The 26,725-nt window shown below is 39.7% G+C and overlaps 1 protein-coding gene across 1 annotated transcript; it reads right to left on the bottom strand.

Moving 5' to 3' along the window:
- Positions 1 to 75: 75 nt before the first annotated feature.
- Positions 76 to 18,400, bottom strand: ZDHHC13 (zinc finger DHHC-type palmitoyltransferase 13). The gene is made up of 17 exons (XM_056353237.1): positions 18,248 to 18,400; positions 17,314 to 17,456; positions 16,789 to 16,911; positions 16,237 to 16,314; positions 14,831 to 14,975; positions 13,143 to 13,207; positions 12,429 to 12,591; positions 11,344 to 11,469; positions 10,892 to 11,025; positions 9,999 to 10,099; positions 7,184 to 7,308; positions 6,046 to 6,108; positions 5,563 to 5,656; positions 4,065 to 4,148; positions 2,542 to 2,699; positions 996 to 1,093; positions 76 to 283 (listed from the first exon to the last, which is right to left on the bottom strand). Exons 1-17 carry the CDS (start codon positions 18,269 to 18,271, stop codon positions 148 to 150), a joined length of 1,860 nt encoding a protein of 619 aa, XP_056209212.1. The 5' UTR covers positions 18,272 to 18,400; the 3' UTR covers positions 76 to 147.
- Between the last annotated feature and the right edge of the window lie 8,325 nt (positions 18,401 to 26,725).

Here is a 26,725-nt window from a genome sequence, read left to right as displayed (position 1 = left end):
ACTTGCTGAGCTTGTGCAAGAGAGGTTTAATGTTTCAAACAATACTAAAAATAAAACCAAGAAACTTCAGAAGAATTTGTAAAAACTAACAAAATATGCAGTTTTATTTAGCTTTCAGCGCAACAGTTTTAGAAATAAAGTAGAACTTCACACAGAATGAACATTCTTCTCCTTTGCCGGATGAAAAAGATTGTATTGCTTGGTCCAGTCAACTATGTTGGGTTTGAACGTACCAAAGCAACTGCACTGAAAAAAGTCTGCAACATTCTGGAAGCATCCAAGACTGAAAACGAGAGAAATATCCATTAATAAACCAAACAAAAGAAGACTGCAAACTTCAAAAACACACATACACCATGAGACAGTATTTAAACGTAAGGCTGTCAGTGAAGACAGCTCTGGGAGAAGAAACGTAAGAACAGTTCTCTATTGAGCACTATTCCTTTCTTGAACTTTACAACCTGTATTACGTTAAACAATGAGAGCAGATTAAGTTAAACTCAAATATTTAAAACTTAGTAAGGTCTCATCTGTTAACACATAAGAGGAAACACAAACTCCTAATATAACAGCGAAAACTTGGTACTAATTTGTCTATTGAGCTAAACATTGCAAGACAAGTCAGAAAGGGGCCAGTTCGTACCTTAATTCTCTTGTTGAACCTAAAGAACAGACCCAGACTGATGAAAAAATTAAAGGACAACAACCCCTCCTCCTCAAGATGGTGTCTACCGATTAATGCCACGGTCAGATTTTGGCACATATTTTCCCTGTACACTGAGCCATGCAGGAAAAACCCCAGTAGGTGTTAGGCTGCCTGTTTAGGTCCCAGAGCAAATGAAGTTCTCAGCAAGGAAAATAAGGTTCATTTCCTCCTCTTAGCGCAACTCATTACAGCACATCCAGAGATCACCACTTTTTTTCAGTTACGAAGCAGTGAAGCAAATCAGTACTGAAAAAATACACACTTAAATGCCCTATTCATTAATACTCACTTGTATGGAGTTCTCCTGAGAGAAACAGGATGCTTAGAACATTTTCTCTGTATCACCAGGTTCATTCTTTCATGTGAGGTCAACCCCAAGAATGCAATCTTGCCAAAAGGAAAACATAACTAGCGGTTAAGATGTGATAATCACAAATGAAAATTCTGGCAATACCAAAAGAAACTATTGAAAAAGGAGGGAGGGGCAGAGATTTGTTAGGTACAGCCAATAAGTAACTACTGCCATAATAAATAACTGAAAAGTATGTTTTTAAATGTCACTTGGACTAAAGCAGAACCCAGCAAGCTGTAACATTAACGCTTCCACTGAGCTTAACTGGGATAACTGTAAAGACTGTAGGTTTACAGATAGTAAAATCTGTAAACCTCACCCCCCCAAAAACAGATCTGCAGAAGTTTAAGATCTACAGCAGTTAAGCATCTATCTGCTCAGATTTCGTCTATGTTCTACCACACGAATTGGTAGAAAATGATCCTCTGTAGAAGACAAAGCACCTTAGAAAAAAGATGAAGTATATGTCAAAGACTCAAAAATAACTTTTCCATTTTCTTGATTCCACGCCTTCTTTCACTGTGTTTCACAATTAAATTTGTGGGGATTTTTCTGCATTTCTGCTTACTTATTCCTTTTTCCATTATCTTTTTTTTTTTTTTTAATCAACAAAAATCTTAAAAGCCCTTATAAATGGCTGCAAGGGTACTTCACTGAATGACATGCTAAATATCACGAAGTGGTGCATTTACAAATGCCTGTGTACAAAACACAGGAGTTAACTGTAAATATCCCACTTAGATCCCTGGTTGTTCTTCCGCAGCACATCATCTCAGTGTCTTGAACATCACAGAAAACTACCAGTACACATTTAAAGTTTTGGATTTTTGACTTTTAAACAAGATTCCTAACACGTCTTTAGCTCAGTATGCTTAACACATATTCAAATGACAGCTTTCCTAAAAGCTGCTAAACAAGCTGTTTCCTAGATGTTTTAAGACAGCTCTGCTCAGTATCGTTTGCATAGCCAAGCTCTCTCCAAGAAAAACATAAACAAGAAATTTGACAGTCCTCATCAGGGTAAAATCCAGGTCATATATTTATTAGCGTGGCAAAGGGATTTTATACAGTCTAATGACACACTGCTGAGCTCTGCCATAGAATTTTAAATTCAGGACTAATTGTGCTATTGAGCTTTTGTGCCATTTTTAGGGCAGTAATACTAGTTCTATTAGTCAAGTAAGTTTCTTGCCATTAACCACATCTTTTCGTAGGCTTGGAATCTTTGATGAGTAGTAAATCATGAATTCAGTTATAGGAATGATTTGCAAACCGTGATCCTACTTTTAATATGGGAACGCTGAGTGTACAAGTACCTGTGAAACTTAAAGGACTGCACTGAGATTTAAGAAAAGCACCTAAAAAGTGACACTAATTAGTCAAGGAAAGCAGGCACAAAGTTTTTAGGGAGCAAATCATCTAGGGAAAAGTTTTAATGTGATGACTATTTAAGCGAAGAGCATAAACTGAAGCAAAATAATACCTGATAAAGCTGAACAGTTAGCCACAGTGAGGCCCATACAGTATGGAAACAGGCTATTGTGAAGATGTAAGAAATCCATGGAGAGCAATATACTATCTGTGTGAAGTATGCCCATGCTCCATCTTGATGGTAACTTGTTGCGCAATGGTTTGACCAATCTGTCAAGATACATAATCCGCCAATTATGTTTTTAGGCCACTTTAAGAACTGAATAAAGATTATTTATGTGGAATGAATATTACACAGCAATATGATCTAGAAACACCATGTTTAATATATCATGTTCCCACTTAAAAGCACCCATGTAGATATGTGACTGCTTGCTATTCTGGCTGCCTAATCTTTACATTATGCATTCATAATCCACAGAAGGAACATTCAAGGCACTGACTATGTAGGTTTTGTATGATACTGAAGAAACTCATCATCTCTCATTGTCAAAACTTCTGAAATTTTGCTTCATGTTTATTTGTAATTTTAGGACAAGAAGGTATCATTTGTCATAAACACCATCATCAACAAAAGAAGACATGATGGTGACAAAGCCAAGAAAGCAGTAATTTACTACTATTAAACAGACATAAACTGGAATGTCCAACTTTTGTACATTTCTTAAAAGCCTACCACATATGTACTTAACCTATAAAAAAAATAAAAAGCCAAACTAAAAGCACAGCAATTTTTTTTCCTTCTGTGTCAGTGGAACAACAGAGGTTTTCCTTCACACAAGGGAAATGGAGGAAATAATATGCTTTTTGCTATATAAGACCACCACAAATCACAGGAAAGCAACTCATGTTCACATGGGTGTCCTGTGCCCTCCACTGCCATAGCAGGTTCACTTCAGTCTATGTAGAGTATCGACTCATTTCAACATAATGTGAGGTAATATAAAATAAAATGAAATTAACTCCCTCTACTTTTTATTTAAACGGTTAGTGTTATGCCTATTCATATTCAGGAACTACACTGGGAGAGCTCTACTCTCTCTTCCAAGAAATTTCTTGATTTTCAGAGTAACAGTTTGGACTTGTTAAGGAGACAAAGTTCTCTTCTTTTCCAAGTTATCACTACATTAAAAAAAAAAATAACTTCCGCAAGTGTTCAATATAGATATTTCAAAATATCAAGATCAATAAAGCCTTTGCAATAATGTATTTACAGATGTATTTTTTATTACAGTAAAGGGTATCCAGACCAGAACCTGTAACCTGACCTTCCTCCACATGGGTTCCCTATTTCTTCTCTCAAAAAAATGCTTTCCAATACTGTGTTTTCCAATGGCCATCCCAGTAGAGCTGTATCTTAGTTCTTACTCGACATAAATGTAATCAGGTATCTCACCAAAGACTCAGATATGATGTATTTTCACTTCAAGACAGAATTACAAGGTAACATCACTGCTGAAATATGTTAACATTTGGGCAGGTATAATTATACTTGCTGGAAATGAAATGCTGAAAAATAAGTCTATACACACACATCCCTTAAAGGTAAATTGAAGTTAATTTATGGATACATACACAGAAGAGTTCCATAAAGCTGCCAGACACAGGTCATGGACAGGAAAGACAGGAACAATATGTAGTAACGATGGTTCCCAATTCCTGAATTTGCAGCAAGGGGAAAAAAAATAGCCATTTTAAAATTAAGCAGCATTTGCATGTCCCCTTAAGTTTAAAGGAATAAAAAGAATCAAAACTACTTATTATTACCTCTGCTATCCTCAAGAGAGTTTGACAAGGCTGACCTCTTTCTCAACTTTCTCCTGTAAACCATCCCAATTTATAGATCAGAATTAATTCTGATTAAGTCAACCAGGATTTGCCTCTTCTCCAGAGCATGCGTTCTGCTGTTTTAGCTATATGAGGACGAATTACTCAGCCATAGTTCTCCTCACACACAGTACAATTGTTTCACATGACTGAAAAATCTTAGCTAGTCAGTGTAATTGCTTGACCTTTGTGTGCTCCAAAATTGCAAACACACACATAAAACCAAACCAGACTTCTGTTAGATGAACTCTTACATGAAAATATACAGTTACACTTCTTTTAATTACAAACAGTATTGCTTAAGGCTTTGAAACAATCATAAGGATGTTTCACTACCTTGTAAATAGTAAACACTGTAAAAACATTTCCAAGTATTTAACATGACATAAAAACTACTGGCAAAAGAGTATGCTAAAAATATATTGTTACAGATGTAAAGCTCTAATTTTTCTATCTTGAGCATCACCAGTAATGAGACAGCATGGAAGAAAGAATTTCTCAAAGAACACAAGAACATAAAAAACACCCTATGGGGTTATCTCGGTGACCCAGCTGCTCCGCTGCACCATCTCTAATAGCAACAACAGGCAACATGAGCTCAGGAGGACACATGAGCCTGGTCACTTTCTAGAGTTCCTTCTCCTCATCCACAGCTACTGCATCAAAATGTCAGTGTGCATACTTGTCTAGTTCTTTTAGTATCTCCTTTTGGACACATTGTGCAGAAATTTGTCTAATCCCTTTCTGAACCTTCTGATACTGCCTGTATCTGCAATCCCTTACTGCAGCAAAATCCAAAATTTCACTAATGGCCACGTAAAGACATTTTTTCTTTACTGATTTTCAAGCCAAATGCTACCCTCACTAAGCCTTCCCTAGTTCTAGTATGACGGGCTTGGCAAATAACAGTTCTGCATTCAGTTTAGCCACCACCTTCATTGCCTTTTTTAAGGAAAAAAAAAAAAAAGCCTCAATCATATCCTCTGTTCTTTCTTCCTTCAGAAGAAAGAGTTCCAGCCTGGTTCGTCTCCGCTCTTAGGGTGAGCACTCCACCCCTTTAATAGTTTTAGTGGCCTTTCTCTCTGCCATCTAACTAATTTCCCTCTGGCACCTATCAATAAGCCCTTCACTATCAACTGTGTATTCTGGTAACAGGTGTGCTCTCTCTCTCTAAGGTGATAAATGTTATTTCTACAACTTTTAAAATATGTGATATTTTCAAATTTGACAAAACAAACACTCTCACCTATGCATCGTCCAATCCAGGGAGAATGCTGATCGTATCTGGCTACACATGAATCACAAGCAAGGCAATGCACAGATCTCAAAGGCTTCCTTACCTAGTTGAAAATGAAGGGAAAATATACAGTCACAGCAAAAGCATCTGTTTTGCTCAAAGTTTAGAACATCATCTCGTGGGTACCGTCATATTTTGCACAATTACTATATAACAGACCTCATAACACAGAACATAGATGAGAATCACACAATTTAGGAAAGAAAAAAAAAAGAGACGGAAACTGTTATTATTTTATTAATATTAGAGCCCAAGGATCTCAAAGCATCTCTTTTATCACCATAACACAAAATCAGAACCAAAACCTGAGTAATATAGAACAAACCACATATGTAAAACTTGTGTGACAAACAAGGAAGAATTATTTTATTTACAACAGTATCGAGTAAAAGCCAGGTTCAAAAAGAAAACAAATACCCAAGCCTCACTTACAAGACACGATGTGCAAAACGTTCTGAAGTCCAAGCAACCTGCTTCTGCAAGAGCTACAATGTTCTGAAAGACAAAGCAGTTTGCACTTGCATTTGGTGGTTTTGCATTTTCAGGAGGATCTATGAAGATTTTTACATTAGGCCTTCTGCAGTTCATAAGCATTTTGAGTGCCAAGCACTACTAGGAATAAGTACTTGTTATTTAAAATCTTCATGAAAAACACAAAACAGCAAAGTCTAACGCAACTTCACCCATGCAGGATTATTCTGAAAAGTATCTCTATGTTGCCAAAATTAATAAATAATGTGGATGAAATATACTTTAAAAAGAAATGGTACTGAGATACAAGGTACCTCTCATATAGTCAGCCAGACTTCAGAGACGAGGAGAGCTGCTGTATTTACTGTTCCTTTATGAGTACCAGACAGACAAAGTTTACTAGTCCTGTGGCAACCAGTTAAAGCTGCAGTTTATTCTCCCTGACAATCTGAAGACATCCAACCTCACAGGGAGCAATGAGATCACAAACAAAATGCCTTCCTTTATCCACAGGTTGGGGAGACCAAATATTAAATTCTCTACAGACTGATCGGCCATGATTTCTTTTTGCCTTTCTAAACTACAACTAGGAAACAGCCTGTCATTTACATGATGCTTTAGCACAAAAGTGAAACCATTATACACATCTTCAAGCACATGACAAAATTTAAGTCATTTCTAGCCTTTGGTATGTTTTACGAGCATGGAGAATTGTAGGAAAGCACAGTGAATATCTCTTTCTAACCTTAGACAATCGGAGTGGAAACCATACAAAATTTGTATTTTGAAGTTCTATGTAAATCTATTTCATACAACATCAGTGGGTCTGTACAATGTTTGGGCAAAGCTCACATTTCAATTAGAAGATGGAAGCGATGAAATTACGGCAGGATGATGAAGATGAGGAGACGAGCAGTAGGAGGAGAAATTATCTACAATCTGTGTTGCTTATGTCATTGCAGAAAAGTCTTAAAAGAATGAAGAATATTCAATGCTTTCAAGTTTAACAAAGCTGCACATGATAACAAACAAATCAGTCAGAAGTACGTATGTGTTGCACCAGGTTAGCCCTTCCATTTGTTTTTATGAAATCACCTACCTCTTTTCTTTCTTTTTCTGAAGTCTTAATATATCCAGGATCAGTTCTCCAAGTTTTATAGAAAGAGTAAAGAAGACCCACCGTGCTGAACATGACAGTAATTTCAAATATTCTATCTGTTACATGTAATATTCAGGTTAAGGAATATATTCTTATCCTGCATACCATCACTCTTTGTCAAACAAATAAAACATTCTAAAATTAGTTTGTTATTGTACAAGCAATATTCAAGAAGTGGAAGAATGATTTGCACTTTTATAGAAGGATCCCCTCTGTTCTTCAGAGGCCATCACATCAGAGAAGTTGAATATTCTGTCCAGTTTGAGCACTGGAGAAGCCTTTTACAACTGTACCAACTTGCATTACAATATACGTTTCTGTCACCCTCACTAGCAGAGTGCAGACTTTTGCCTTTGAATATTTAACAGATAGAAAATTAATTCTATTTCTTTCTTTCCTCTGAAGTTCTTCTATTTTATTCAAACCATACCAGTCAGACACACAAAGTTACTAAGCCTCCAGCAGCTGAGAGGTTTGTCTGACTGCTGCACACACCTCCAAGTCATTGAACAGGCTCTTCTTCGGACTGTTTCCTCAAGCCTTGCCCTCTCTTGTTTGTTTCAGCTAGAGCAACCAACCAGAGTCAGACAGAAAAACGTAAACAAAAATAATCCTGGAACTATCTTTGTCATTCAAAAAAACTAGCGCACACTGCTAAACACTTCTGAATGTAACGGGACAGCTACTGGGAACTCTTCTTCCCTCACAAATACTCTATAAAATCCATGATGATGAAATGACAAATTTCTGGTCTAATTGGACATTTTTCTTCTTGCATACTGTTGGCTTTTACCCAGCAGTTGTCTGTTTCAATTACAGTATGTGGACAGAATTCATCTTTCACAAACTCCAGAGAAGTAGACTTAAATTTGGTACTTTATATATATAGTTACTTGCTGCAAGTTCTCTAGCAGACAAATTATAATTATACATGAGGGAGGATACACAGTCATCAGGAATGTAATTTTTACACTACAGACTAAAAATATGTGTATATCAGGTGAAAGGGGGAGAAGAACATGTCAAGATTAACTGTCTCTATACAGCAACAGAGGCTTGTTGAAGGGGACAAGTTTCATACCAATTAAATTCAAGCATCAAACTTGAGAGCTTGGGCTGCTAAAGAGCAATCCATGACGCCACCAAGGAGCACTCATGGAGCCCAAGCCTGGATCTCATCTGCAGGAACTGCTCAGTCACTATATAAACAACAGAGGGTGAATATCTCTTAAAAATCAAGTACTGCAGCCTCAAGGTAGTTTTGTCTTATGAACTAATAACACTGCAAACAGGTCTAATTAAAAATCAAGATGGTAAATTACAAAATACCAGCACTGTATGTTACTAGACTTATAGCTGTGTTTGTTACAACACAATTGCAGGGTGCACTTACAGAAGTCAGAGTGATGGTGCATTTCTCGCGGATACTGCTGGTCTGTTTGCACTTCTACCGCTTTTCTGGAGCTGAGAAAAGTCCTCAAGTAGGACAACTGGATTTCCATTCAGTCTAGAGGACCAGTTTGACAGACATAAATACAGGTAACTAAAATACTGAACACTTATGACACTCAGATCCTGTGACCAGTTCCAGAAGGAAAACACATCCGTGAGAACAAAGGTTGGACAGTGAAATGGAAAACTACCCACTTGCCCATCTCAGCAAGCTATGATTAAACCTTCAAGAAAAATCGCTGTTCTCACTATCTTCAGCAAAGCGTCTGACGCAAACCCCCATCGCGGGGATTTTTTTCTTTTCATTTACATGACACCAAGTAAACCTTACAACTTCACAATGCAACACTGAATAACATGATTTTCATTTAGACAAGTGTATGCATGTATCCCCAGCGGGAATACACTTGGTCAGTTCATCAAAGTTTATCCTGATAATTTGATTAAAGACATCTTAACTGGGAACAGTACAAAAGAAAATGCTACTTAAAGGACGAAGTAACAGATAATTAAAATTGTGTAGCAATATATTATAGCTAATTTGTACAAAATTATTTACGGTTCTAAGTATCTCCCTAAAGGCCTTTTCACAAAACTTAATCAATAAATAAATAGATACCCCCTGTGTAACAGAAGAGCAGGGCACTGAAAAGCGAGTGTGAACTACTAAAACATTTTTGTATTCATCAGTACAAAGCCTCTTCAAAGAAAGTAAACAAAAAATAGTGATTAATCCACTGTACACCAAGGATGTGGCATAACCTGTGAAAAAAGACAGGAGACTGTTTTGAAGGGACATGAAGAAATTTGATCCTTGGTTTTTTTGCGGGGGGGCAGTGTTGTTTTTAAAAGCAGAAGCACAAATACCCCTAACTGTCAAATCCTTGTCATTTTAGACAGAAGAGATGCTTCGAAAATTATTATCAACGCATGTGTTATCTGGTTATAACACATGTGAAAATACATTACTATATGAGTGTCTCAATAACGAAGATTAGAGGGTCACACAGAGATGCTAACAATTAGCTTTATTATAAAGACGTCTTCATTTTGATATTCCATTAACATAGGAAACAGTTTAGAATGGCACACAAATATCTGCCAAAGATAAAATAAGGTACAGATTTTTAGTTCGTATGTAACTTCAAACTGAACTCAAAGTTATGTCACCCCTGCCCAATATCAGACATTCACAGTCACACGGAATTATCTGGGACTGCTCATTAATATTTTCGTGACTAGGCTTAGATTTATTAGGAACTGTAATGAGAGTTCTATTGCATTTCTTGAGTATAAAGGATATCAGGCAGGAACCAGAAAAACCAGGTCACAGACATCCAAAAAACTGAACTTAGTAGAAATGCTGCGGGAAGATACCTTAGATTCCTGAGCCCCACAAGTTGCCTGAAAGAATATTAAAAGAAAAAAAAATATTGTGAAAGATACATTTAAAATATAACTCCACAGAGTATAAATCATCTGTTTTGTTATTTTAAAAACTTCACACACATAGCACACTTCAAGTCTCTCAAAGTAATCAAGAATTGTCATTCAAAAGCATTCTTTAGCCAGATGCATAGGGGCTTAACAATGCAAAAAATGAAGAGCACTGTGTTTCACCCTAATATTATATATCAGAAGTGCCGCAGCACCAGGTGAAAAGTACGATCTCTATTTGCACACTGGTAGCATTGCCATGTCAGTGAATGCCGACTGTTGCAGGCACCACTGAAGAAAGATGCAAACCTGTGGAACAGCTTAGGATAACACTGGGATGCCTAGGGACCAGAAGGGGAGGGACTGGTTCAAAATTCGTTGTGTGTCACAAATACAGAAGGAAGAATTGAGATAAAGCACATTTCTAAGCATTGTGCATGGATATCTCAGTGCCTACCAGATGCAAACCTTCAATAACACTCTTTATCATTAAAATCAGCTAACAGACTGCTCACTTCTGTAATTTTTTGAAATATTTCAGTGAGGTAAAACTATTATTTTGCACAGCTAGATACATTCAACTTCTATGGTCATTCTAAAAACTATATACATTTAAATTCTTCACATGCTCTGCAACCATTTCTCAGGAGGTATCTTTTAAGCTCAGTGAAACCAAACTCTGAAAACACCACCACATTAAATACCTTACATGGTGTCTGTAACAATCAAAAACACATACAGAGAGAAAAAGGCACAAACCTCACAAACAGAGCCGTCCCAAAGAGCAGGAAAAGAAGCAGACCTCCTTTCAAAAGCCACGAATCAGAACTTAAGTTCATGATGTATCCTATGGCCCACAGCAATGTCAAGGAAGATGCCAACAGCAAGAAGAGCTATTAAAATTGATTATTGTTAAAATATGACAAAATATTAAAGCAGGACTTGCTTCAAAAGTATGTAGTTAATGCAGTAACAAATGATGAAAGACTCAAGGTGGGTAAGACGAGGTGACACAGAAATCCACCGGGGAGGGAACAAAACAAAACCCCCACCCAAACCATTGCTACGTGCTTTGAAATTATTTTATTTTGGGGCATCCAGTGTCAGAAACCTTAGAATATCCTCTCATTAGAAAATAGTTAAGTGGCATGTTATTCTAAACATGGAATGGTGTTAGCTTTATTTCCATTAGTTATCACTCAGGAAATTACCTCATATTTCTCTACTATTTTCAGTAACCTGTTATTTCTTCTGCTTCTCCTTCCTTCTTCCTCTTTTACCATATAAACCATTAAGCGATTCAGACTTTGATAAGCAAGGTCAAGTGGTGTCTCTCCCTTTAACAACAGAAATCGTTAGTTATTCGTGCACTTAACACATAAATGCTTTCCTTCCTAACAGAAGCAAGAAATAAATATAGCTAAAAGTAGAGTTTTAGCCCACCCTCGCCACCCTGAGTTTTAACATGTTTAATCCAATGCTTTGTAGTTATAAAAACTGATACGTGCAACCAGATGTTAACTATTGGACTGTCATCAATAACCTGAAATGCTGAACTGTCCGCTAGACTATTACAGGCTTACTGAGAGGGAAGGTCTCTCATTCATATTCACTTTTTAAAACCAAACAGCAATATCCTAAGTCACATGTATGAATTAAAAGAAGCAGCAGATAGTAAAGCTGTACAGCTTAATACACAAATTTGGAACAACTACACCGCACAAACGTATCTATATAGTCATAGCAATCAATACTTTCAACGTTTATACTTCCCATTATCAGTTTTTACAAATATTATGACTAAGACTTTCACATGTGGCTAGCCCTTTTGGATGTACAAGCAGCCATCGTCAAACACTGGTTTTCACAGGATGACATACACTTCTTTTCAAAGTCTTTATTAAGAGTCTCACTAGAGGCCAAGACACTGTTGTTTCTAAAATCTGGCCAAAGTCATCACTCCTCATGACAATGTTTTGAAGAGAAAACCACCAACTTAAAGAAAAAAGAAAAGAACAAAGGGAGGGAAGGAGACTCTGCAGAAGACACAATTATGTTCAGAGTGACCAAGGCTTGGCTGTTCACTAAATGAACGTTGCAAAGAATCTCTACGTTCGTACGTAGAGCCACATCACAGGAAAGGTGCTAATTCCTTTTGGGAAAGACTAAGGATGCCAGCTCTTGGTCAACCACCCCTTGCAAAGGATGTCCAAAGCGGAGAGGACTCAGATTTTTCTTTACATTCATTTTACAGGTTCATGCCACATGGAATGAAATATCATGGAAGAAATTGTACCTTGACATTTTTTATGTCCAGGCTAGCACCAGCTTCCAGCAACAGATCCACTGCACCAGCATTTCCTGCTGTTATTGCCCAATGCAGTGCAGTATTCTTTTGAACATTGTCTACAGCATTGAAGGAGGGGTTAAACTTTAAGAGAAACCTCGTGGGTTCTGGTCTAGATGAAAATAAAGCATAAAAGTTAACAAACAGAAGATAACCTATACTGGAGATGAAATTTGAACACCTTATAAAAACCACTGCTCCCCTCTGTGAAATAACAGCTGCACAACAAGCTCATCAATGGCAGATCCAAGTTTACAACTCAGGACCTGCCCAGAGGGTCTTTCTCCAGACTATGTTATCTTACCATTTTAACAGCTATGAGATATATAGACAGATTGTATCTTTCTTCAACACTGTGCATAAGCCTACATCTCCGCATTTTATTTTAAATGCATTTTACTGCATCCATCTCCATTTACTTTCATTTCTGAGAAAGCACAATAAAGCTGCAGGCAGTTCAGCCACAAACCTAAACTTCTTTTAGAAATTCTTTTGACTTTCTTTGCTATACCCAATTAGCTACCTCAGAAATACTGCACATTTTAGTACAACCAAAAACGGGAAAGGAATGTCAGTTTAACAAAACATTTCATAAGAAAAAATTCACCTCACTGCTTCTTGGGTACAATAAAATAGATTTTTCTTCAGTTATTCACTACTTACCCAAGCACTTTTTGGGCTGCTAACATTAAAGGTGTTTGGCCATTTAAGTCTGTCGTGTCGATGTTCTAAGTATAAGAAAAAGATAACAAGCAAGTGATTACTAGTGATTTCAGCAAACAGAGTTAGATGGACACATTGGGAGCTCTACAACAGGCTTAGCTTCACTAATGGAAAGAAAATGGAAAGAAACAAAATTATACCAGCCAAGCAGCCAACACATTTAAACATTTTGTTCCCCATACTGATGGGACTTATTAACAATGATGGCTCCTCTGCTCCATTTTCTTCTGCATCAGACACACTGAAATCAAGGGACCAGACACAGATGCCATTGAGAACTGGGATATGAGGAAGGAATTAGAAAAAATGGAGAGAGATATCTAATCACAGGTTCTTTTTTTACCTTTTTTTCCTCTCATTCCCATTTCAAAGAGAGAAAAAAAAAAGCCACATATAGAGAAAGAGAAGGCGAATCATTTAACACCGAGTTTTAGTCTTGCAAGGAGCAGGGAGTTGCACTCCATGATCCTCATGAATCTCTTCCTACGCCAGATATTCTATGAGCCTTGCAAGTCATTCGTTTCAGACTATGCTGAGTCTCCAGTAAGGATATTTTAAAGAGAACCATGTTAACCATATTTCTCCTCCCCTTTCATGCAAAAATACTAAAAATAAAATGTACCTTGTAAAGCAATGCTAACCATCTTCCTTGTATAAACAGAGGTACATAACAGAATGTCCAAGTACATAAAACTGGTTCATTAAAACAACAAAAAAGGACTGATTATGTACCTCAAGATATAATTATTTAAACATCTAACTTGCATTATCTAATTTTCTTCCTTCTTTACAACAAAGGTTTCCTTCTTCCCCACCTCCACCCATCTTTACATTAGAACAGATTTACTTAAAGAAATGTTTAATCACTTGGATTTTTTAGTATAAGACAGATGTGCTAATAACTTCCTTAAGTTTGTGATATTTACCATGTATACCTACATTCCAGAAGTCAATTAGTCTACTGAAGAGAGCTCTCTAAGAAAGAAAATAAACTCACCGAACCTTTAAATCTTAATACTCCGTGTTTCAAAGAAACAGGCTAAGTCATATAAGAACTCTCCTCTCATTTTTATTAGCAAATTGTTACACTTGTCATGAGTCCTGATTACTTCAGGTGTAAGCTAAGCAGATATCAACTGAAGTGGATACAATAAACCAGAAATTTGTAATAAAAAAAAGCAGACCTAGTCTGATAATCTATTCTGCACGCTTCAACTGAAGAACAATGGAACACATTACTAGTTACAAAATTCTAATAAAATAGTTAATCCCTCATGATGTATATACTTCATATACTGCTTTTTGTTCTCAAGTATAAAAGCCAGTTGTAATTTATAAAGTACCATAAGTTTGCATAGCTTAAAAAAACTCTCTTAAACACTCTCATCTGTATGTCAATGTCTATGTGTGGGGAAGACAAAAGCAGGGGACAGTATTAAAAAAATCCAACACAAATATAAACATATATATAAAATAAACCAAAGCTTCTGTGAATTTGTGGCTCAGGGAAATAGTTGTCAAAAACCTGCTCATCAACTAGAAAACAAACCAGTTAATTCTAAAACGCATTGTACATGCAGGCAGCTGGTCGTAAGTAGAAAACAATACTTGGGACATCAACAACATACCTGGCCTTTTGACAGAAGGTAAGCTACAATGGGCATGTGTTGGAACAGCACTGCTAAATGAATGCTACTGAATCCTTCCCCATCAATAAGGCTGGGATCTGCTCCATATTCCATCAATAAGATGACCATAGGCAGGTGACCTTGTCTGTAACGATATATGAAATGAAACTATAGAGATGACAAAAAAAAAAAAAAAAGATATGGAAATTTTAATGAAAGCATTGCCTAAATAATTGTGATAGATAACCTAAAAAAAAAAAAAAAAAAAAAAAAAGTCCTTTCAGATTCCTGTGGGTTTTTTCCAGGAAATTACTTCGTTATTTTGAAAGTTTATATTATAAAATTATACTGAATATGTACCTTAATAAATCAGCCTAAGACAAACTGTTAATTTAGAATACAATAGTTATTCTACAGTACTTTATCCTGTGAGCAGCCTTTCTCAGAAGTATCTAACTTTGTTTGGCAGAAAGGTAAGATGGCCCCAAAAAAAGCACTGATCTTCCAGTGTGAGAATCTGCACTCAAGAGACGTTATCCCAGAATAATTATTTAAGGTTAGTTTTTCCCAGATGAGCAGTGCCTTGTTCTTTTGATCATTTTACTCAAGTCCTGTCTTCGAAGCCAAAGCTGTACAATTTCAAACTGTATCAGGTTGTACAGATGTAATCTAGAGCAGATGCAGATTACATAGAGCAGATCCAAAGAGGCATGAAACATGCGCGAGCACCAATAGGTACCATCACCCTGGAGGAGACACTGCATGTTTGTGGTGGCAGCTACAAGGAGCCCAAGAGGAAAAGCTAACGTCACTGGGAGATGAAGGCCAAAGACCTCTCTGCATGCCTCCAAACAAGACACCTTACACTGGTCCTACTGCTACGTGCTTGTGCCTTACAAGAGCACACCAAGGAAATCTAGTGCAGAAGCTAAAACAACTGAAGGCCTATCAGCTAGGCAGGCTGCAACCTGAGGGGAACAGCGACCCCAAATTTTTCAGACTTAAACTGTGCCCTAATTAGCATCAACCGCTAACGTCAGTGCCCCAGTGCAGCCAAGCCTCCTTCGCCTGGCAAGGCAGAACTGAGGAAGCAACGTCTGAACAGTCCTGTTTCAGTCCTAGGGAAACTAGAGTCCCGGTGACTAAAACACAGATATATGCATAACACAAATAACACAAATAATAAATGTTATGCATAACATAACATTTGCTGTGCCCTGCAAAGTTGCCAGGGATCACAAAACAGATTTCAGCATTATTATGGACGTGCCATGAAATTCCTTTTATCTCAATAAAATAAACATACCGCAGATTTTTGTTTAAGACGATCACTGCTGCACCACACAGAATGCTATTATAACTGTTAATACTAACAGATTTACAACTAGTAGTTGCAAGCAGCGTACCTAATGGCCCAGTGAAGAGGAGTTGAATTCAAATCTCCACCTAGCTGATCCACTATTGCACCTTTGGAAATATAATACCTGTATAACAGCAACACAATAAGATTAAGAATAGACATAATAAAACATTAAAACATAACACTAAGAATAACATAGTTCTACTAGTAAATACCTCATAATTACAAAAAATTCACTGGAGAAGCAAATGGACAAGAGTTTTCACAGTAAAGGATGCTGTTCTGAGAAAACGTGTAAGAAAAAAATGTATTAATTAGCAAGGCACTTATAAAATCAGCTTTAATCTTTGTTAAACAAAACAAAAAAACCCACCAGGAAAATCTAACTATTTCATGTACTACATGATTTCACATATAAAGAAACCGGGGTAATGTTAAATTTCAGCAACATTTGCACAAAAGTAATTGGGTTAAAATTTGAATTTTCTGCTTTTCTTCTCAAGCAGCACGTTCCTTTGTTTTGAAGTGTAATAGCAACAAAGTGATTATAACAGTGGCAGAACACTCCTGTTACTTGCACGAGGACTCCAGAACTTACTTAACCAGCTCCTGTCTGTTGTTTATTGCTGCCCAGTGAAGAAGAGTCACATTTTCTTTGTCTGGTTGTCGAACGTCATATCCTGCTTCGACCAGTTCTTTGCATCGCTCTAATATGCCATACCTTAAATGAGGAAAAAAACCCCAACCATATTTACTGACCATCCATTTGTTAATGTCAAATTAAGGTCAGAGACAGCCACATACAAAAGAACAAGTAAATCCCAGTAAGCATCAACCAGCAGCTCCTACTTGAGCAAATTCCACCTTGCATTCAACAGAAGTCTTGCAAAATGAATTGGGCGGAGCCTTGATGAGTGGAAATTTGTACCTAACAAACCTGGTTGAGATACTATTGTTTATGATCAAAACATTTGCAACAGGGCCTTTATGTGATTTTTCTTCCTTCACTAGGGGCAGAAAATGGAACCGTAAAACTTCCCTTTGTAAAAACATCCACCCTGGCTCACGCCTGAGGACACTCCCATCTGTTTCAACATTCTGTGGGCACAGTACATGTACTTACTGCGTAGCCTTGACAATGTCGCAGGTGCTGGGGTCTTCGACAATGGGATACGGCCCCGGCACCGCTGGCAGACCCTCGTCCCCATGGGCGCTGTGGCAGGCATGCATGGGAGGCCAATGGGGCCCGTGGCAGTGGTTTTTACACTGTTGGTTAACAAAATATCCATCAATTATTCATACACCACCACCTCGGTGTCACCGGGCATGCTGGCTAGACTTGTCCAGTAGTGTTACTACAGGCAAAGGTGCTCGTTTGAAGCACAGCTACAAGCACCTGATGGAAGAGCTGCTGCCCAGCCAGGGGATGGCCAGGGGGTGCGGAGAGGAGCCAGGGGGTGCGGAGGGGAGCCAGGGCCAAAGGCCCCCTGTAAGCGCCCTGCCGGGCTGGTTGCCGGCCCCACGGCCCTGCCCGCAGCGCCCACCGGGATGCGGCAGCCTGTGTCCCCCGGGAGGTTTGAGACCCCGGCTCTGACCCAGCCCCAGGCCGGCCGCCCCCTCACTGGGCCCCGCTGCCGCAGCACCGGCACGGCAGGGTGGTCCCGGGCACCTGGGCCGCCCCCCAGCACCCCTCGCTCACACCGCCCCCCAGCAGCCCCCTCCTCAGCCCCGCTGCACCAGTGCACCAGCACCCACCCAGCACCCCGCTACCTCACCCCCCCTCAGCGCCCCCCCTCCCGCTTAGCCCCCCCCCTCAGCGCCCCCCTCGCACTCAGCCCCCCCACTCCTCCGTGCCCTCCCTCAGCCCCCCTACTCAGCGCGACCCCCCCGCTCAGCCCCCCCCCTTCCTCAGCGCGCCTCCTCCCGCTCAGCCCCCCCTTCCACTCACCGCCCCCTTCCGCCGAGCAGCCCCATTCCTCAGCGCCCGCCTTCCCGCTCAGCACCCCCTCCTGCAGCCCCACTCCCCCCGCGACAGCCGCCCCCTGCCCGCCGCTCACCGCCGGCCCGCCGCCGCCCGCCATCCTCCCGGCCCGCCGCAGCTGCCCGCTCCCGCTTCCTGGTTACGGGCCGGGAGCGGCGGGGCGGAGCCGGGCCCTGCGCACACACGGGCCGGGCGCCGGGGGCCGGGCAAGCCGCCACAGCGCATCGGCAGCTCCCGCGGGCAGATCAGCGGCTCCCACCGCTTTTTCTTCAGCGCTGCACAGAGGCCCCGGCTGGGCCCCGCGGGGCGGCAGCTGCGCTCCGGCCCGGCCCGGCCCGGCCTGGCCCGGCGGCAGGAGCTCGGGGGCCGCCGGGCCGCGTTACAGCGGCAGTTCGCAGTCGCTGCGGAGCCTGCGGCGCTGTGACCCTCGGCAGGGCCGTGAGCCGCCTCACGGGGGGAACAGCGGCCGCGGCAGCGCCCTGCACCCCCCCGCGCGGGTGAAGCGGCGGGAGGGGAGCCGGGGCTGAACGCGGGGCGTGTGAATTGCGGCCAGAACGAGAAACCAGGCGGCCCTAAACCCCTTCGCCTGCAGCCCCGGCTCCGGTGGCGCAACCTTAGGAGCGGTCGGTTGGTATGTCTTTGGATGTTGTCTCCTGCAACTGTTTTGAAGGGGGGCAAAAAGTACTTTTTGTACAGCCATAGCAAGACTCATCTATCATTAAAGCGTACCTACCCTTTCAGCCATAAAACCCACCCCCGGCAGGCAGCAAACCGCCGGAGTTGGCTGCTACAGCCATCCTGAGAGAACTGAAGACACCCATGGGTGAGCGCTGCGGGCTGGTGTCAGCTGTAAGATGCCCATGTTCTTGCCTGACCCGCTCTTGGATCCCTGAAAAATCTGCTCCAGCCGATGGAGACCTGAGCGGGACTGGGGGCTGTGTGCTGGGATTTCTGATCTGGAAAAGAAGCCTGGCCTGGCACATCACGTGTATTTTCAGCTCAGTGGTGCTGCTCTGGAGAAGGGGTGGCTCGTCATCTTCATTACGAAGCTCATAACCTGTTAGGAAAGTTAGCCCGCTACCACAGTTTCTCTGAGGTGTGTGAACTTGAATGAAAAAGTGTAAAATTTCAGCAAAAAAATTCAAATGTTTTGGTTGGTTGGTTGCAAGAAATAAAAAGAAACTCTTCCCCACCCAACAGCCCTCAGGCTTGTCAGATCTCGGGCTGGAAACAGTGACAGTAGCAGGGATTCCCAAAAATCACCAGAACGCCATGAAGTGGAGAATGCTGGTACATCAGAGACAGGGGCTATCAAAATTCTTCACAGTCATGAAAGGTGCTTCATTTTTTTTATGACTGCTAATAGCACTTTGTATTTTATATAAACTTCAGCTGAGATTTTCAATCATTTTAAATGCATGAGTAAGCTGTTTATGAGGTAGGTAAACATTGCTCAGAGCACCCTCTTAATACTTGGGTTTTATTTGCTTTTCCTGGGTTTTATTTGCTTTTCCTGATCTTCTTACTGTCTGATCTTCCTGTTGCTTGGGCTTTGTCCTTCTACCCTTCTCTTTTTTTTTTTTTTTTTTTTTTTTTCCCCCTGTTCCAGTTCCCCTCTCATCCTCATTTGTTATCTGGAAGGAAAGAGACAGTTACACTGGGGTCCACAACAACTGCTGAAAAAATGGCTCAGGAAACCATATTCCAGCGATTCATGAGCACACTAAATCTCAGTATGGTAAGCTTTTCCCCATTAAGCTCTTTTCATCATTTACCACAAGATTATTTTTCTTCCCTGTGCTTTGCTCGCTCTTGCAGGTCATGCACCCACACCTGCACTGCCCTCAGTTTCCTGCTGCAACCCTACGAAGGTGCGAGTTGAGCTCCTCCTGTTCATGCTGTGCATTTAGAGCTGGAATATCCCAAACTGTGTAGTTCAGGCCCCAAGTTGACTGATGAAATAAAAATAAAGTGGGTTTTCCACTACCAGAGAAAAGTTGGCTAGATGATTTTTAAGTCTTTTTGTTTATAAATTCTTGTTAATTTTAGGGTGTTAAAAAGAAAAAAGGATTAAAAAAAAATCTGCCGTGGAACATGTTCAAATCGGCAAAGAAATAACAATTGTTATAACAATTGTTACTTGTTATTTAAATCAGCTGAAACTGTAAATGTTGGAAATTTTTCAGTTAAGGCTAGTACCTTGTGGAGGCAGTTGTGAATACTGTGGGCATCTGCTGTCCTCTGTGGTTACCAAAAAGTGGGTGAATAATAGAAACCAGATGCAAACAAATACAAAAGAGTTCCTTCACAAGGGCATTTGGAATGAAACCAGAAAAAAAATAATTCTGAACATGGCTGCTGGAGGCTGCTCACAATACATCAGGAAAAGTTGCTTTGTTCCAAATAGACTATCACTTGCTTTCCCAAGCATTGTTGTGGAAGAACAAATGTGGTTACTGATAGTCTGCAAGTTTGGCTAGCGATCAACACGCCACAGAACAAATGCAAAATCAAATTCCAGTTGACGGGTTAATACAGATTTTCCTTCCATATGCAGAACTGATATGTAAATAGATATTAAAGCAGCTCAGGCTGATAAAATATTGAGAGCTTTAATTTGGTTCAATATCACAAATGTTTTATGTGATTTGAATGCAGAAATCATGTTGGGGAAGCTGAGGAAGAAACCTCTTGTGTTAATTATAAAATACCATGGAAAGATGTGGTAGCATTTTGCTGCTTGAGCATGTAATAGATCCCAAAAAAACGCAGAAGTGCAAAAAGAAAACTGAAGAAAAAAAGAAAAAGAGGTAGCATTTCCCAATTTAGGAATCCGGCACACAAGAAGTTAGGATTTGTTAAAGTAGAAGTTAGTTTGATAGAGATTTTCTGCACTACCTGAGATTATTCTCCAACCTTAAATTACTTGTTTATATAGTATAGCGTGACAGTGGGGAGCATGGATTAGAGTAGTACGTGGGCAGTTTTCAGCTTGGTCTCTTTTTATCTCTGTTACCTGTGGATCTCACCTCCAGCATATTTTTTTATATTCTAAAAAACAAATCCACAATCTTTCCAGGCGTAGGAAAATTAAGGCTTTCCTTCTACTACACCTACAGCTGTCTTTACAAAAGCAGCCCTATTTGATCTTGCTGAAATCTAGAGCAAAGCTCCTAGCAGAGGGCAAGATTTGGTCCTCAAAGAGCAGATGGGCAAATTTCCATTTTAAACTACATACTACCTTTTTTTAATTTGTGGTAACAGATAGTGGTTACTGATTTAATTAGTTTTTTAAAAAAATTAATAATCAGCCACGTTTATGGCATACAGTGACAAACTAAGCTTAGACCAAGTCTTTGCTGAACTATTTGTGGACAATACATTGAGGCACAACTGAATAGCTTTACAATTTTTTTTCCTGCACTTTGCTGTGCTGTTAACACATCTCATTTATTTATACTTGGTGAATTAATGTGCTTCAAGTACTTAAGCGTTTGCACGAGTAAGAAGGCTTGGATTAAGTGCATTGTCTTCCAAAGTCCTAAAACAATCATTCTCCCTCCCAAACAGCCTTTTGCAAGTGACTGTGCCTGTCATCAATGTCATTTTGATTAGATGATGGTAAGGAGCTACTTAGGTGTTCAGCAGCTTTCTAATAGCATTTTGCATTCACTTCACTGGATAAATTAGAGAGAAGCAAGTATAAAACAATGCCATTAAATCAGATTAAATTATATGAAAATTGCAATTTAAATAGTATAATTGTTTTTATTATGTCAAAACATCACATTATGCATTTTACGTTTTCCCCTTATTGCTTTTAATGCTGTTTGACTAAGCAGTATAAGTAATAAGATTTTGCACATAAAAGGGCACAGAGAGCATTGGGTTTACTTCTAGAAGCTATTTCCTTATTGTATCTCACCTAAAAATAAAACAACAAAACTCTTTCTCCAATTTTGCTGTACAAGGAGTTTTTATGGAACCACAGAAATAACATCACAGTCTGCCAACAGAAGGATCCTTGTAATTCTGCCTCTGTTTACACCCCGAAAATAAAGCCATCAGCTGTGTCTGTGGAATTTGAATCAGGTGGATTGCATATCCTCAGAATGATTCAAATTCCTTTTCTGTATTATTTATGCGTAGCCACTCACAGCCAGAGCTGGTACAGAGACACTGAGGTATAAGACAACAGGTGATGTTCTCCAGTTTGCAAGTTCTCAAAAGAACTTCTCAAAGTCCATGAACACACTGGTACAAGTTGCCCAGAGAAGTTGCGGATGCTGCGTCCCTGGCAGTGTTCAGGGCCAGGCTGGCAGAAAGAGAATGCCGTATCCCCAGGAAAAGTACAATTTAGAGATGCTGATGCATGAAATTGAAATAATGTTATTTTATTCTCAAGATGTTTAGTATGTAACTGTCTCTTCACCTAATGTAAACAAGAATGCCAAACAACAATACTAATTTTTAGTGAGCTGTTGTCTGTAAGACAGTTAAAAACCAGCACACTCACTCAGTGGCTCTCAAGAAGTGAGGAAAAGACACACAAATAGTAAAAGCACTCAAGAAAACCAGATGTGTTGAGTACTGGCCTGTGTGTACAGCTTTCCCAGTGTTTCATAAACAAATCTAAACACATACCACAGTGCTCACTGAGTTTTAACTAATAAAACCAGGAGAACTGACATTTGTACCGTTAAGAGAGTCCTGGTCCGACGAGTGTTTTGTGCTAGAAAGCAAGAGAGCTCCGTGGGACAGAGCAATTGCTTTCCTATGTTCTCGGCAGATAACAAATGGAGAAAATGTCACCTAAAGAGGCTTGGATCATCCCAGAACCATCAGGCTGATGTCTACGCATTGCCAAATGGCACAACTGGAACAGATGCTGGAATAGCATCTTGTACCAGTGTGTTCATGGACTTTGAGAAGTTCCTTTGAGAACTTGCAAACTGGAGAACATCATCTGTTGTCTTATACCTCAATGTCTCTGTACCAGCTCTGGCTGTGAGTGGCTATGCGTAAATAATACAGAAAAGGAATCTGAATCATTCTTTCCTCCTCTTTATATGTTTAGGTTCTCAAGACTTAAGTTGTATTAGGAACACAATCCTTTAGGTACTTGATTATCTTTTTTTTTTTTTTTCCCCCCCCAAATGCAGAACTGCTGGTGTGAGGCCGGAACAGTTATCTGAGAATGCACAAGTTGTACTTCAGAGCAGCCTCACTTCCTTCTGGCTGACCACACTGGATCTTAACAGGAGAAACCTTTAGAGCATGTGCATAGCCTGCATTTCCTAGAGCTGTGGCTTACGTTGGAATTGTAGGACTTGATCGCATCACCACAGTGAGCCACTTCGTTTACCATTCACTGGCTATACTAATTACAGAACCAGTGTAGAAGCAATCGGTCAACTCAGCCGTGTGAAACTCCACTGAAGCTACACAACAAATGATATTAAACAACAGAACACATAGCTCATAGTTTTTGGTTGGAGAGAAACTTTGCTAATCTAAAATAAGGAACTGCATAGTATAACCGAGGACAGAATTTATATCTGTCACATCAGTTTAACTGTAGGGGATAGACATAAATGTTGAAATGCCAGGCCCTTAGGCTACCCAGCTCTGCTGGAAGCACTGGCAGAGCTGAAGAGCTGAGATAAGAGAGCTCTGCTAAACAGAAGCAACTCCGGGAGGGGGAAGAAAAATATTTACTGGTCTTATCTTAAAACATAAGCAAAATTAGTGCAATAAAACAGCAAGCCAAGTACCACCTTTGTGGCATGTATGATACAAGCTGGAAGGCAGTTTTAACTAGGAATTGTGAATGTCAATGTACTGCTCCTGGTAATTTGTATTAAACTGTGCAACATTTTGAATGTTAACATCATCAGAATTAATTTGTCTCATATTCATGCTTGATTTTACTGAATTGCCATGAGCTCTCTTCCTTTCAGGTGCATTCCACATATGAATTTTGTGGCTTTCTTCTCTTCAAGAGAAGGCAGTGACAAGAATGTATGATACACACAAAAGCTGACACTTGTTTTAGCTGCAGTAAAAAGGGCAAAGAAGGAACATCCCTCTTCACTGACAAAAGCTGAGATTTTTACTACCTAGTTTGTGGTAGTACGAACCTTTCAGCTACAACTGTGCAAGAGTTTCTCACGTTTGCCATCTCCGTTTTGGTGTTTTCCTATCCCTGACGTGTCTTTTTGTGTCAGCTGGGATTTTACACACTAAGACCTACAAACCCTTCAGGCTAATACATACATAGAAATGCTCAGAAAACTTTTTCATAAGCAAATACTTTAGGAACTCACAAAAAGAGGCATTACTCCAATAATGTATAAAGAAAATATTAGGAAATTAAGTATGTCAGAAGGAAGTGACATTTCAACATCTGATAATCACCCTCGATGCTAGAGGATCCATTTCCTGTATCTTTCTCTCCATCTACACATAATTGCACCAGAGGTGCAAACCACTTCTCCTTAGCCACCACAGCTGCCTCCCACCCCTGGGCTCAGGACTGCCTGGTACCCTCACTGACCACATCGCAGCCTGGCTTATATTTGACTTACTGGGGGAAAAGCTCTTTGATACATGACTGGCAGCATTACTGAAAAAAGCCATCACTGAGCCATCCTCAAGAGTAACTACAACATGCCAGCTGGAAAGACAAACACTGCAATGAAACATACTTTCCAGACACCGAGATGGTTACTTGTTACCACCGTAAGAAAAAAGTATGGGCACTTGTTGAGATATTTTGGGAGTTTATGACAGCCATTTGCTTGATATATATTCATTTTCCAGCAGAACTGTAATTCTGGCAAGAACAGCCCATTTTTCCTCACAAGTAATCGGTCTTGTAGCAGCACCCGCAACAGTTAAATGTGTTCCCCCTCCACCAGTACATCTTTCCTGTCAGCATTAGTTTTACACACATAATAAAAGTGATAAACTCTGGCTTGAATTAACAAACTGCTTAATATATACTTGAGTCACCTCTTCAAGAGCCTGATTCCAAGTACACTGAATAAGAGAGCTTCCTATCAATTTCAGTGAGGACAGATAAACGTGGCTATGTGCTTATAGACACTACTGAACTGGGGCAAGTACCACTGCAGCATGAAGTCTATCACACCACAAAAATCATGTCATATAAATTAGTTGTTCTCTATTCCAACACTTGCATAGCACGCAAAAATATTTCCTTGTCCTCTTGGATTGTTTCCGTCCTGCTTCCTGGCACATACATTTGCCTGTAGGTCAAAGGACAGACTCAGGCTCAACAAATGTAATTACACAAGTTCATTCTCATTACCAGGCTGTAAATACTTTGCACTTACAGTCCTTAAAACATCACCTGCCCAAAGGAAATTATTAACAGAAATATTAGCTAATCTAAGTAACAAAGCTTAAGATGAGTCACGGAGGAAAAAATTATTTTGGTTTGATACTTTCAGTATTTCAATAGTCAGAGAAGTGAAGCCCTTTTCATACTTGAGAAATTTTGTTAATAACGTTACCATATGGCATAAGAATAAATTCAGCAGTCACAAATTCTAGTTCATATCAATGTGAAAACTGTATCCTAGGGTTTTGCCTTCATTGTAATCACAGTAACACGAATCCATTTCATATAGTCAATCTCTTATAATTTAGACTTGATGGCCAATAACGCAAAAGGCAAGTTTAAGAGCGCTGGTGTAAGGGAAGCTCTCAGGTGGTTGTCCTGAAGGCAGTTATCTCGCTCCACTGTAACAGAGGCAGAAAGAGCAGAACCACTCCTCCCTAGCCACTGCTCCTGCCTTAAACGTTTCCTCAGGCACTCCCAACTCCCAACAAAAAAGGGCACTGAACATTTTCGTACTCACATTTGACAGGTTTGGCTGCTAACTTAAACCTTTCATATTTCAAGACATACATCTGTAAGGCATTAAAAAGAAAGGCAGGGCAGAGATTAAAACAACTGTTCAATTTTCCAGTAATACATATAAGATGTTCAATTGTAGCTTGACTTAAGTTTTGCACAGTATTGTATTTATTTACTTATTTTAATCTAGGAATTACCAAACTGAATCATATGAGAGGTCTACTTAGTTCAATATCCTGCTTAAACAAAAAAGGCTTCCCAAGTTGACACCTGTAGTAGCCAACTACAAATTAATCAACTCTTCCGTACCTCTTTTGAACTGACAAAAAAAAATTGTTTACACTCTGTCAAAATCTTTAGCTTGATTAATTTTAGTTACTTGTGTAAGTCTTTTGTTATTAGTTCATAACCTGGGTTATAAATCGTATTTATCTGGATAGTCCAGATAAATACTTACAATTAAAAAATAAAATTCTTGATTTCTAGTAGCTACGAGCTCCACGCTGTAATCACACAAAAGATACTTCAATTGTTAGTTTCTATTTTTGCAAAAACATGGTGGATATTTTCCTTTCTATATTTTTCCCTTGTGAACTAATCTCTTTCCAGTTTTCACTTCCTCTACTCAGAAGAGCTTCCCTATGGTTTATTCTTGTAATCATTCTCTGA

This window comes from Falco biarmicus, chromosome 10 (assembly GCF_023638135.1).
Source record: "Falco biarmicus isolate bFalBia1 chromosome 10, bFalBia1.pri, whole genome shotgun sequence".
NCBI classification, from domain to species: domain Eukaryota; kingdom Metazoa; phylum Chordata; class Aves; order Falconiformes; family Falconidae; genus Falco; species Falco biarmicus.
This window is presented reverse-complemented; position numbering and strand designations above follow the sequence as displayed.

Coding starts and splice junctions, on each gene's coding strand:
- ZDHHC13 (XM_056353237.1), bottom strand. CDS start 18,271: ATGGCGGGCGGCGGCGGGCCGGCG. Junction 6,109..7,183: donor CAGAAAAAGAAAGAAAAGAG/GTAGGTGATTTC, acceptor TTTGTCTTTCAG/AACATTGTAGCTCTTGCAGA. Junction 1,094..2,541: donor TAACTGTTCAGCTTTATCAG/GTATTATTTTGC, acceptor CCTTTTGGCAAG/ATTGCATTCTTGGGGTTGAC.